The sequence below is a fragment of the Procambarus clarkii genome, chromosome 90, assembly GCF_040958095.1.
Source record: "Procambarus clarkii isolate CNS0578487 chromosome 90, FALCON_Pclarkii_2.0, whole genome shotgun sequence".
In the NCBI taxonomy this organism is placed as follows: Eukaryota; Metazoa; Arthropoda; class Malacostraca; order Decapoda; family Cambaridae; genus Procambarus; species Procambarus clarkii.
Window position 1 is genome coordinate 17104999 of NC_091239.1, and position 13894 is coordinate 17118892.

General features: G+C 46.5%; 1 protein-coding gene across 1 annotated transcript; it reads right to left on the reverse strand.

Annotated features, from left to right (window-relative positions):
• Positions 1-1752: 1752 nt before the first annotated feature.
• Positions 1753-13524, reverse strand: LOC138359281 (spermatogenesis-associated protein 6-like). The gene is made up of 7 exons (XM_069318410.1): positions 12319-13524; positions 9443-9580; positions 9058-9273; positions 8057-8179; positions 7524-7662; positions 3659-3770; positions 1753-2040 (listed from the first exon to the last, which is right to left on the reverse strand). Exons 1-7 carry the CDS (start codon positions 12373-12375, stop codon positions 1902-1904), a joined length of 924 nt encoding a protein of 307 aa, XP_069174511.1. The 5' UTR covers positions 12376-13524; the 3' UTR covers positions 1753-1901.
• Positions 13525-13894: the final 370 nt, after the last annotated feature.

Below are 13894 nucleotides of genomic sequence, written 5' to 3' on the forward strand. Positions count from 1 at the left end.
GGAGGAAGTCGACAAGCTTCTGTTTTTCAGCTCCAATTTTTCCAGTCAACACCTTTGTTTCAACTTCCCTCGTCAGTACCTGGCTTCATATTCTGTCGTTATTCATGATCTCAGCCAATGGGTCGTGGAACAAGATGAAGCAGATGAAAGAGGCAGTAGCAGACTGCCTCTGCTACACGACTTCAAGGAATCCAACCCGGGCTTAGGGCTGCACGAAGCTCACTTCTTCAACAGAAATCGCTCCCTGAAGCTGACCTTCGAGACCGTAGCTTCGGCTACTCTAGTTACCAGAAATGGTGTTTGCAGCTTCGGTATCCACATTCCTCTATTTCGTGTGAAGATGGAACGTTTCCACATGATCAACCAGGGCCTCCGGTGCTACAAGTACACCCACTCCACCAGCAAATGTAACCAGCGTATTGTGAAGTGTAGCCTCTGCTCAGCTGATCACTATTCTATCTGCACGTCAGAAACACTATGCTGTTTGTTTTGCAAAGGCGATCATCCTGCAATCTCCATTCGTTGTCCTCACAGACAAGAAGTCATCAAGAACAAGGAGAAAACCACATCTGCCGGAGCCAGTACCTCTGAAGCAACCAACCAATCAGCGACCACCTTAACTTCAAATTTCAACGTCCAAGCCGCCATTTTCACGGAGCTTCCGGGAGGACAAACAACTGCTACTGCCACTTCTAACCATTGAGGAGCCCAGCTCCCAACCAACCAGCCATTCATGGAGCCAGCTGTCGCCACCTCCAGCCCACCTTGACCAATCACTGAACAGCACGGTACAATCGTTGATAACGGCGGCCAGGATGATTGCTGGCAATCACCTCCAAGTATATGTTAGAATTCTAAAATATTCTCTACAAAGCAAATGGTCTTCCAGCTTTCAACGTTCCTGAGGAAGTTTACACCAACACCACTTACCCTCGAGTTCTCAAGATCCGGATCCGGTCCCTGACGTCACCATGAACGCCGCCGTGCTCACGGATCTACTGTCAACAGCTGCAACGCCCGCTGCTCCTCCAGCAACATCATCACAAGCCACCCAGACGCTGACGCCTCCTAGATCGACATCAGCCACAGTTCCACATCTCAAGCGCGAACCCTCTGAACATTCTACATCAGCTGCAGGTCCATGAAGCCTCAACAAGCAAGAACTGATCCCTCAAGATCCACCGCCTCTGCTTCTGACTCAGCCGACTCATCGGATGAGGACGTCCTCGGTTGGAACACCACCTCCTCCACGGAAGCGCCCCTACACAACCGAAGATTTCCTGCTGGACACTACCTCCAACGACAGCCTCACCATATCAACGCGTAGCAAAGACCAACAGACCGGCCAGGAGGTCTGAAAAGAACACCGACGATCTGCGCCTGAGAAAATCAGGTAAACAGTAAAACACACCGCGACGAGAAGCCCGGCCTCCAGCAAGACACATCAGCAAGCAACCATCAGAACTCCGCCCACTCCACCGAACCACAGCACCAGCTGCAGTTCCTACCCCACGGTGGTTGGGCCACCGACTTTTCTCCCCACTCTTCGACTTGTCTCCAGTTCCTAGTTCAAGATTTCTCCATCCTCGCCCCTGTCTTCAGTTCCCTCCTTGCCTGCTCTAGGGTCCTTAGATCGCGGATCGAATTGAACTTAAAAACTTCATCCTAAAATTCTGAGTGTCCTTAACAGAAAACGAGAATAAATGGGGAGGTAAATGTAACAGCCCCATAAGTGCAATTATGTACTATGTATGACAGTAAGGAGATGTACTTATTACACTTAGTATTAAATCATACTGTCAATTCGGAGGAGTTGACTGACACACCTGACTCTCAATGGGCACCTCCACACCTGTCTCACCGCCATATATGTCTTCTGTCTCTCATATATTCCCATGCCCTCACATATCCACAGTCTTATATGGACACCCACCAGGAGGAGCGGTACACGACACGTACCTGCTGGGGATGGAGGTACGGGGCAGGTCACTCAGGTTACCGGTACTCCTGGACAGGTACCGGCTAGGGATACCAAGATATCTGGAACAAGATGATTACCACTATCATGTGTCCGGACACATAGCTACTGATGACACATATAGCTACTGATGACACATATAGCTACTGATGGCACATATAGCTACTGATGACACATATAGCTACTGATGACACATAGCTACTGATGACACATACCAGCTACTGATGACACATACAGCTACTGATGACACATACAGCTACTGATGACGCACACCAGCTACTGATGACACATACAGCTACTGATGACACACACCAGCTACTGATGACACACACCAGCTACTGATGACACATACAGCTACTGATGACACACACCAGCTACTGATGACACATACAGCTACTGATGACACACACCAGCTACTGATGACACATACCAGCTACTGATGACACACACCAGCTACTGATGACACACACCAGCTACTGATGACACATACCAGCTACTGATGACACACACCAGCTACTGATGGACACACACCAGTTACTGATGACACACACCAGTTACTGATGACACACACCAGTTACTGATGACACACACCAGCTACTGATGACACATACAGCTACTGATGACACACACCAGCTACTGATGACACACACCAGTTACTGATGACACATACCAGCTACTGATGACACACACCAGTTACTGATGACACACACCAGTTACTGATGACACATACAGCTACTGATGACACACACCAGCTACTGATGACACATACCAGCTACTGATGACACATACAGCTACTGATGACACACACCAGCTACTGATGACACATACCAGCTACTGATGACACATACAGCTACTGATGACACACACCAGCTACTGATGACACATACCAGCTACTGATGACACATACAGCTACTGATGACACACACCAGCTACTGATGACACATACAGCTACTGATGACAACCACCAGCTACTGATGACACATACAGCTACTGATGACGCACACCTGATGATGGTTTACCTGGTGTTGTGAGAGGGAGAGTGGTTTACTTGGTGTTGCGAGAGTGAGAGTGGTTTACCTGGTGTTGCGAGAGTGAGAGTGGTTTACCTGGTGTTGCTAGAGGGAGAGTGGTTTACCTGGTGTTGCGAGAGTGAGAGTGGTTTACCTGGTGTTGCGAGAGGGAGAGTGGTTTACTTGGTGTTGCGAGAGGGAGAGTGGTTTACTTGGTGTTGCGAGAGTGAGAGTGGTTTACCTGGTGTTGCGAGAGGGAGAGTGGTTTACCTGGTGTTGCGAGAGTGAGAGTGGTTTACCTGGTGTTGCGAGAGGGAGAGTGGTTTACCTGGTGTTGCGAGGGTGAGAGTGGTTTACCTGGTGTTGCGAGAGGGAGAGTGGTTTACCTGGTGTTGCAAGAGGGAGAGTGGTCTACCTGGTGTTGCGAGAGGGAGAGTGGTTTACCTGGTGTTGCGAGAGGGAGAGTGGTTTACCTGGTGTTGCGGGAGGGAGAGTGGTTTACCTGGTGTTGCGAGAGGGAGAGTGGTTTACCTGGTGTTGCGAGAGGGAGAGTGGTTTACCTGGTGTTGCGAGAGGGAGAGTGGTTTACCTGGTGTTGCGAGAGGGAGAGTGGTTTACCTGGTGTTGCGAGAGGGAGAGTGGTTTACCTTGTGTTGCAAGAGTGGTTTACCTGGTGTTGCGAGAGGGAGAAGGGGGGATGCGGGACAGGAGGTCATCGTCTGGTCGACGGTACACGAAGCGAGGTTTGGTCGCGTCCTCTCTCGGTCCTCGATCATACTCCCCTGAAAAAAGTTCCACCTTATACTCTAACTATAGGACCTTATAATCTAACTGTAGGATCTTATACTCTCACTGTAGGACCTTATACTCTCACTGTAGGACCTTATACTCTCACTGTAGGACCTTATACTCTCACTGTAGGACCTTATACTCTCACTGTTACGGCCCTACTGGGGCGTAACCGGGTTCTTTTCTGGTGTTATTAGAATTTGGGAATCCGGCCCCAAGCTAGTAGAGGCTTTCAAGGGATGTGTTCCATAACGCAAGTTAACTTAAAGGGGGAGGGATACAAATGTGCTGATTTATATATATTATTACACCACCACCATAAATAAATATATAAACAGTCACACGGGGGTTATAAATACACAAATGTATAATGACTTGTCTTCCTCCAAAGACTCAGGATGCTCCACGGAGCTCACGATGAGTAGCCCTGGTTCTCTTCTTTGGCCCACGATGAATCCTTTTTGATTCTCTCTGCGAATCTACCCTGGCCACAGGCCAGCCAAATCACAGTCCCACTGGGTGCTCCGTCGTGGAGGCCTTCAACCACAATCCAGCCTGTAGCTGGCAGGTTCCGATCAGCTCCGCTGTGTAGGCCACTCCACGACCGATACTAGGGTTGCGAGCCCTAGGCAGGAGCCTCGTGTGATTCTGCTCATCACTCTCCTCTCTCAGCACCACAGTGGCTAGTCTCTTCCACCAGCCAGCCCCGGATAAGGCGATTCCTCGACACTGCCACGTCACAGGCAGGCTAACACTCTCAGTAGAGTTCGTCCGGGGGGGACTCACTGCTTCTTCAGAGCAAACTCGTGGAGAGACCTTGGCTGCCTTGGGTAGACTGATCCATTGTCCAATACAGCAGTCCCAGGTCGGCTCTGTAATCAGACACGTCATTAGTACTGGGACTAGGGAACCTCACTTACAGGCTTAGACACAAACGTCCACCTATTCACTCCATAGATGGCGTTGCTGTCTAAGCGCCACCTCACCAGAGGTCAGCAGCGGCTATGTTATGAGCTGATTAAGACGGGAATCCAGCCCCTGTGGCCGGTATATCCCGTTCTCACTAGATGGCGTCGTCCATTTGGAGGGGGTTTAGGGAGCTGACTCACAAATGGCGTTGTCGTCACTGCTCCGTGCTACGACGCTGGACTCGGGTCCGTAACAGTAACTGTAGGACCTTATACATGGCTGGTGATGGTCAGAGGTCAAGCAGCTCTCGTAGTGTTACCAACGTCAGTAAAGTCTCACAATTACATACATATATTACATCATGTATTACGCAATAATATTTGGAAATTGCATTTAATGACGGTTGAGGAAACTGTTGTATGATCATACATATGGTGTGAGGACCATGCTGTATGATCATACATAAGGTGTGAGGACTTTGCTGAATGATCATACATAAATGTATGATTAAATACAGGAGGATTTTCGAGATATCAAATAATATCTCGAGAATCCTCGAGATATCAAGAGAGAGTGGTGACGATTTCGGCGCCATCTATGGACCTGCACTCCAACTCCAATGCATTACGAGAAACGCAGACAACGCCATCTATTGGCGGAGGTGTGGCGTCGGTGAAAGGCTCTGTTTCATACCTCAGTTAAGAGGTGAGGTCGATGATGATGACCTCTGTTGGAGGCTCTCAAATGGGTGTTCGACTTTACAAACAGAGATGCTAGCCATTCAAAAGGCTTTGGAACATGCTCTTGCTGAACACCGATAACATGTTATCATACATACAGATTCGAGAACCGCCATTGAAACCTTGCAACAAGAACACATATGTTCTAACATCCATCTGATCACAAATGTTATATCATTAATGCAAACACTCAAACGACAAAGCCGACGGATACTTATCAACTGGGTGCCAAGTCATGTGGGAATAATAGGAAATGACATTGCAGACGAAGCTGCAAAACTTGCAACTAAGAGAAGAAATATAGACATTTACATACCACAGAGTCTATCACAGATTAAGAAAGTAATTAGAAACAGAGCAATGCAGAAGATGTACAGTGACCACAACACAGCAGTTGCAACATCAGGATCTGCAGGTTGGTACAAGAATTCAACCAACTACGAACTACTTAGTTTGATGAAAGGGAGCAGTAGAGCAACAGAAGTACACTTACATCGCATCAGGCTTGGATACCCATGTGCATGGGAAATAGGCTTACAGGTTCCGGAAGATGAGAGGAAATGTCAGCACTGTGGAGAAATGCCCGACACACCACTGGAACATTATCTAACACAGTGCACAGTTACAAACCCATTAAGATTTCAACTTAGATTCAACAGAGCAGAAGTTGTTAAACACATATGGCAAAATCTTACTGAAGCGACCTTACGAGTCATAAATACTCATACTGCGCCCAAGTAAAACAGAGACAAGCAACACTTAGTGGGCTAGAGGCTTAGGGCCTGCGCAGGAATATCCCTGCAAAAAAAAAAAAAAAAAGACCTCTTGTGAGTGACTTAACGGTATCAACGCCATTTAGATTCTGCATCCGATTACATTTCACAGTTTCACAGTGGAAGTTTGTCATCCTATGTTCTCCCTGTATACTTTCTCTCTGGCTAATAAATTTTATGTTCACAGAGGTGACGTGGAGAGTCTATTGCGCTGTGGGAATCAGATCAGCTCGGACAGTCCCGAACATCTGACTTGGTCCTGTGAGAGGACAAGTGACCGCCGTCGGTAGTAGCAGTGTGATAGCTGCTGGACTTATGCAGTATTGTGTGGACTGACGTACCCGAGATTTGGCCAAGAGGAGTTACAAGACGACAATAGTGGCCGTCTGCTGAGAAGTGTTGCTAGAGACTTCTGCCAGGGTGTTAAGAGACCCCTGGAAGTGATTAACTGTGACCCCTGCCAGCGTGTTGCTGAAGAGCAGATGTGGGGTATTGGGACGATACGGTGTGTGGACTGGCCCATCTTGAGGAAGGTGAACTAGCCGGTGATGACCATTGAGCGTGGACGACGTGTACTTGAAGATAGTGGACTCAACGGGACTAGAAGAACACTGCAGATATACTGAGTGTTGTGGGGTGAAAGCGACACTGTATACGTAAGTGTTGTAATACTTCGATTGATAATATATTGGTGATGGTGTTGTCTTGTTTACGCTCGTTTATTCCTTGTACAATTACTTACTAGGACTTATACTTACAATTAAGTATGTCTCCGTGGCGTAGTGGTAAGACGCTCGCCTGGCGTTCCGCGAGCACTTTGTCATGGGTTCGTATTCTGGCCGGGGAGGATTTACTGGGCGCAAATCCTTAACTGTAGCCTCTGTTTAACTAAACAGTAAAATGGGTTCTTGGTTGTAAAAACGATTCTTCGTGGGGGTCGTATTCCGTGGAACATAGGATTAAGGACTTGTCCGAAATGCTATGCATACTAGTGGCTGTACAAGAATGTAATAACTCTTGTATATATAAATAAACAAAAAGAATACAACCGCCAGTTCTTGAGAACTTGCCATTGACTTGGGGTGGGATAATAGAATAAGAGGCTCTAAGGCCCATTAAGCAGAAAGAACCCGGTTACTTGCTCAAGCAGGCGGTAACAGTATGTATACCATTGATGTCGATATGAGGGTATGTATACCCTTGACGACGGCATGTGAGGTATTCTACATACTCAATTCTAACCTCACAAAACACCAAATCAAATAAACATAAATGTATGACCCTGTAACTATCTTAGATATAAGGAAAGAGTTAATTCACTCACCCCGTCTGGGGCTGGCGTGGCCCAGCTGGGGACGGTCGTTGACGTCGCCTTCCTCAATGGCGCCAGACACGCCCTCGCCGCCCCCTGGAGCCCCCTCTCCCTTCTTCTCTTCCTCGGGGGAGCCGCAGCGGTACACAGCCTGGAGGAGGATGGTGTTACCTTTCTACACAGCCTGGGGGCAGGAAGTTTACTTGTTTAATTCTAAACAAGAGCAAGCAAGCTCTAGTTCACTTCTAAACGAGCAAACAAGTCCTTGTTTACTTCTGATTGATGAAGATTAAGCCACCCAAGAGGTGGCATGGGCATGAATAACCCGTAAGTGGTGGCCCTTTTGAGCCAATATCAGTATCAAGAGCTGATACTGGAGATCTGTGGAGGTGCGACTGCACCCTGCGTGACGGGAGATATGTTTTTACTTCTAAACTAGAGCTTGTTATCAGATGAGCGGGATTTTTTATCCCAAACTGTGAAGAGGAAAGTAGCGGGCGCTAAAGTAGCGGCCGCTACAGTAGCGCTAAAGGCGCTATGCTGACCTTGGTAGTTCTGTTGTGGGCGTGTCCGAAGCTGACGTTGTCTTGGCTACACTGGTGGAGGGGCGTCCTGGTCTCACTCACACTCGTTCTTGTTGACACCTCTATCTTGGGAGAGATGATGCCCTGTGGAGAACTCTCGCATTAGTGTCAAATTGGCATAAAAATGATTAGGCTAACTCATCCTAACCCTTGCACAGAAGCCCTCCAGAATTTCTTTATTGAAGATCAGCATTGTTCCAAATGGATAACTAAAACTGGAACTGAACTCAGAATGTATGGGGTTCATAATGTGTACCAAGAGAAACAACAACGGCACTTTCCTGCACCGTGGGAGGTTACACCCTTTCCAGTTTTAATCCCTCCCTTTCCACCCAAGAAACAAATCAGAGATCAGCCCAAGCTTCGTCCTGAGGCAAAACTCGACACCTTAATCCATATTGATGCTCTATCCAACGAGCATTCTCTTTCTCAAATTATATACACTGATGGTTCCCTACACCGCCCCACGGGTGCAGCTGGAAGTGCAGTTGTCCTGACAATGGGCGATGGCTTATATTTTGAGTGGGGAGTCCGTATAAACAACTGGGCCACTACCCTTCAGACCGAACTATTTGCCTTTCTCCTTGCACTGAAATGTGTATGTTACGACCCTATTTCTTATTTGGAAACCAGAGGTCAATTTTGAGTTCTAAATAATTAATTATACATTAATTGATAGGATTGGATCATGTGAGAAGGATATTTAATTAATAATAATACTTATATTCAGGGCTTCTCATACCACCTGATGCGTTTTTGTTCCCGTCTTCCCTGCCAGACTCTGTCTGTCTCTCTCTCTACTGAAGCTTGTTGAGCACTTGTCGAGAATACTGGCTACGAACAGCTCATTAAAGCTTGTTTACCTATGGCCAAGTTCACATAGATTTGCATTTTAATATCCGGAAATTGACCCAGTGCCCCAGCTTACTTAAAATGCCCAAGTATACCAGGAAATGCCTTACGGGAAAGTCTCTGGTGGGCTCCATGAGGAGGTCGAGGTCGACGCCGGAGTAAGAGAGTCTCTCGGCGGGCTTGGGGAAGAGAAGATCTCTGACCGAGGATTCGAACACGGCCAGCACCGCCTCTCCAGCTGTCTCCTCCTGCACCAGCTCCAGGTACACGGTCTCCGCCTCCAGTACCCGCTCCAGTACGCTCAGGTTCCTCACCCCAACAAAGGTCTGTAGGGACGAGGAAGGATGGCGAGGGGGACGTGTAGAAGAGGGTTAGTTAAGGATAGGTTAGGGTTTCCTTACGACTAAAAACATCACCAGAGACGAACTCTTTGAAATTAATCTTGAAGAAAAACAAGTGACTACGCCGGCTGAGCGTCTCAAGTTGTTGACTCACCCTCTCAAACTTGAACTTCTCGTGGTAAAGGAGCGGGAAGACAGGCGGGAGCTTGTTAGTGCGGGTGTGGAAGCCCAGCAGACACACGGACAGCGAACACCTCCCCCGTCCCGGCAGCCACACACCGGGACACGACACCTACACATACACACAACTTCTGTATTTACTTCCTGCATTGTGAACCCCATAACCCTTTCTCTGCGCGAAACGTTACACACACATGTACATAATGGGGCTCAGGAACCGCAATGGACATAGATGGAGTACCCAGCTACACCACAATGGACATGGATGGAGTACCCAGCTACACCACAATGGACATAGATGGAGTACCCAGCTACACCACAATGGACATAGATGGAGTACCCAGCTACACCACAGTGGACATAGATGGAGTACCCAGCTACACCACAATGGACATAGATGGAGTACCCAGCTACACCACAATGGACATAGATGGAGTACCCAGCTACACCACAATAGACATAGATGGAGTACCCAGCTACACCACAATAGACATAGATGGAGTACCCAGCTACACCACAATAGACATAGATGGAGTACCCAGCTACACCACAATAGACATAGATGGAGTACCCAGCTACACCACAATAGACATAGATGGAGTACCCAGCTACACTTCAATAGACATAGATGGAGTACCCAGCTACACCACAATAGACATAGATGGAGTACCCAGCTACACCACAATAGACATAGATGGAGTACTCAGCTACACTTCAATAGACATAGATGGAGTACCCAGCTACACCACAATAGACATAGATGGAGTACCCAGCTACACCACAATAGACATAGATGGAGTACCCAGCTACACCACAATAGACATAGATGGAGTACTCAGCTACACTTCAATAGACATAGATGGAGTACCCAGCTACACTTCAATAGACATAGATGGAGTACCCAGCTACACCACAATAGACATAGATGGAGTACCCAGCTACACCACAATAGACATAGATGGAGTACCCAGCTACACCACAATAGACATAGATGGAGTACCCAGCTACACCACAATAGACATAGATGGAGTACTCAGCTACACTTCAATAGACATAGATGGAGTACCCAGCTACACTTCAATAGACATAGATGGAGTACCCAGCTACACCACAATAGACATAGATGGAGTACCCAGCTACACCACAATGGACATAGATGGAGTACCCAGCTACACCACAATAGACATAGATGGAGTACCCAGCTACACCACAATAGACATAGATGGAGTACCCAGCTACACCACAATGGACATAGATGGAGTACCCAGCTACACCACAATGGACATAGATGGAGTACCCAGCTACACCACAATAGACATAGATGGAGTACCCAGCTACACCACAATAGACATAGATGGAGTACCCAGCTACACCACAATAGACATAGATGGAGTACCCAGCTACACCACAATGGACATAGATGGAGTACCCAGCTACACCACAATGGACATAGATGGAGTACCCAGCTACACCACAATAGACATAGATGGAGTACCCAGCTACACCACAATAGACATAGATGGAGTACCCAGCTACACCACAATGGACATAGATGGAGTACCCAGCTACACCACAATAGACATAGATGGAGTACCCAGCTACACTTCAATAGACATAGATGGAGTACCCAGCTACACCACAATGGACATAGATGGAGTACCCAGCTACACCACAATAGACATAGATGGAGTACCCAGCTACACCACAATGGACATAGATGGAGTACCCAGCTACACCACAATAGACATAGATGGAGTACCCAGCTACACCACAATGGACATAGATGGAGTACCCAGCTACACCACAATAGACATAGATGGAGTACTCAGCTACACTTCAATAGACATAGATGGAGTACCCAGCTACACCACAATAGACATAGATGGAGTACTCAGCTACACTTCAATAGACATAGATGGAGTACCCAGCTACACCACAATAGACATAGATGGAGTACTCAGCTACACTTCAATAGACATAGATGGAGTACCCAGCTACACCACAATAGACATAGATGGAGTACCCAGCTACACCACAATAGACATAGATGGAGTACCCAGCTACACCACAATAGACATAGATGGAGTACCCAGCTACACCACAATGGACATAGATGGAGTACCCAGCTACACCACAATAGACATAGATGGAGTACCCAGCTACACCACAATAGACATAGATGGAGTACCCAGCTACACCACAATGGACATAGATGGAGTACCCAGCTACACCACAATGGACATGGATGGAGTACTCAGCTACACCACAATGGACATGGATGGAGTACCCAGCTACACCACAATGGGTTATTAATAAGGTTGAAATATACACACTTGTATGGGTTAAAAACATTGTAACTACTCTCGGAGTGTATAAACGAAGAGAGACACGTATTAATGAGTTAGTTACGTGTAAAGTATTAATTGGTATACTAAATTGATAAAACTGGGGTACTGTACACTAGTCTAATACAACAGTGGTGTACTGTACACTACTCATACAACAGTGGTGTACTGTACACTACTCGCACAACAGTGGTGTACTATACACCAAGTCTTAAACAACAGAGGTGTACTATACACCAAGTCTTATACAACAGAAGTGTACTATACACCAAGTCTTATACAACAGAAGTGTGTTATACACCAAGTCTTACAATATTCTTAGACTCGTGTCTTCCTAACTCTTTGAAAGTGGAAAACATGATGATATTGATAATTATTTGTATAAAGGTTATATTAATTATTATTATTGTCTTTAAGATACTATCGTCTTTGTGTCATCGTTGTGTCGCTGACACGAGACAAACTGGAGCAACAATATTGAACAGAAGATAACAGTTATTCTCACCGCATGGATGTCTATCTCCGTGGTCAGTTTGAGGGCCTTCTTGGCCGTCTGGGGCATGGTGGAGGCTGTTGTTGGTCTCTCTCCTTTCTCAGTCCTACACGCCACTGTTTCTTACCTCCTTAGACTAATTTAACCTTGTAGCCTCCTCAGGCCATGGTTTGCTTCATTTTGGCAGCTTAGTAGCCTCGTCAAACCATGCTGTGCTTCATTTTGGCAGCCTCGTAGCCTCGTCAAACCATGCTTTGCTTCATCTTGGTAGCCTAGTAGCCTCGTCAAACCATGCTTTGCTTCATCTTGGCAGCCTAGTAGCCTCGTCAAACCATGCTTTGCTTTATCTCGGCAGCCTAGTAGCCTCGTCAAACCATGCTAATTTATCTTCGCAGCTTAGTAGCCTCCTCAAACCATGGCTACTAGATTCATTGTCACACAGGCAGCTTAGTAGCCGCCTCAAACCATATATTATGTCACTGGTATAATCCTTGAGGTAAGAGGTACACCACATAAGTCAACTGATAGCTTCTTGGACACAAGTTCTCTCTGGGGCAGCCTCTTGTACACAAGTTCTCTCTGGGGCAGCCTCTTGTGCACAAGTTCTCTCTGGGGCAGCCTTCTGTACACAAGTTCTCTTTGGGGCAGCCTCTTGTATACAAGTTCTCTTTGGGGCAGCCTCTTGTACACAAGTTCTCTCTGGGGCAGCCTCTTGTACACAAGTTCTCTCTGGGGTAGCCTCATGTACACAAGTTCTCTATGGGGTAGCCTCATGTGCATAAGTTCTCTCTGGAGCAGCCTCTTGACACCATGTCTTGTAATATCCACCAACAAATATGTATTATCATCGTATATTGAACTCAACATTATTTCCTCAGTAAAGTTTGCTTTTTATACCAACTGCTTTTATGAAGTAATTTGTACCATACTGTCCACACTTTTAAGTGCGTCATATTGGACAGTCATTTATTAAATATTCACAATTTGTTCATTGCCAAGAGGCATATTGTTCAACACTGAACAGCTTCACTGAAATATCCAATCATTGTAACACTTGTGGGGGCTGTACACAACACTCATTACAGGTGTTCAGTAATTATCCATTATCATAATACAAATTTTGTTTAATCACTTCTTTTAAATTACCTTAATGCATATCAATATAATATTTTTACATTTACATATAATCTGATATTACATCTGAAAATATTATTGACGTAAAATAATCAATTACATCAACTTTTAGCATTTTGAAGCATAGAAAAGCAATAGTTAAACTGAACCCGTCAAAATTATGTGTATCAAAGGTGTGACACAGCTGGGGTATGACACAGCTGGAGTGTGACACAGCTGGGGGTGACACAGCTGGAGTGTGACACAGCTGGGGTATGACACAGCTGGGGTATGACACAGCTGGGGTATGACACAGCTGGGGGGTGACACAGCTGGGGTACAACGGTACAGGAACCTGTACAACGGTTGATTGACAGTTGAGAGGCGGGACCAAAGAGCCAAAGCTCAACCCCTAAACACAATTAGGTGAGTACTCTACAGAATAAACACAGCTATTGATCCAAAAAGTGTTCTC

What these genes read in the sequence shown, in the direction of transcription:
- LOC138359281 (XM_069318410.1), bottom strand. Translation starts at nt 12,375, where the DNA reads ATGCCCCAGACGGCCAAGAAGGCCCTCAAACTGACCACGGAGATAGAC. An exon ending in CGGAGATAGACATCCATGCG is followed by an intron (nt 9,581 to 12,318) that starts GTGAGAATAACT and finishes GTGTATGTGTAG; the next exon opens with GTGTCGTGTCCCGGTGTGTG. An exon ending in AGCCCACCAGAGACTTTCCC is followed by an intron (nt 8,180 to 9,057) that starts GTAAGGCATTTC and finishes AGTTCTCCACAG; the next exon opens with GGCATCATCTCTCCCAAGAT.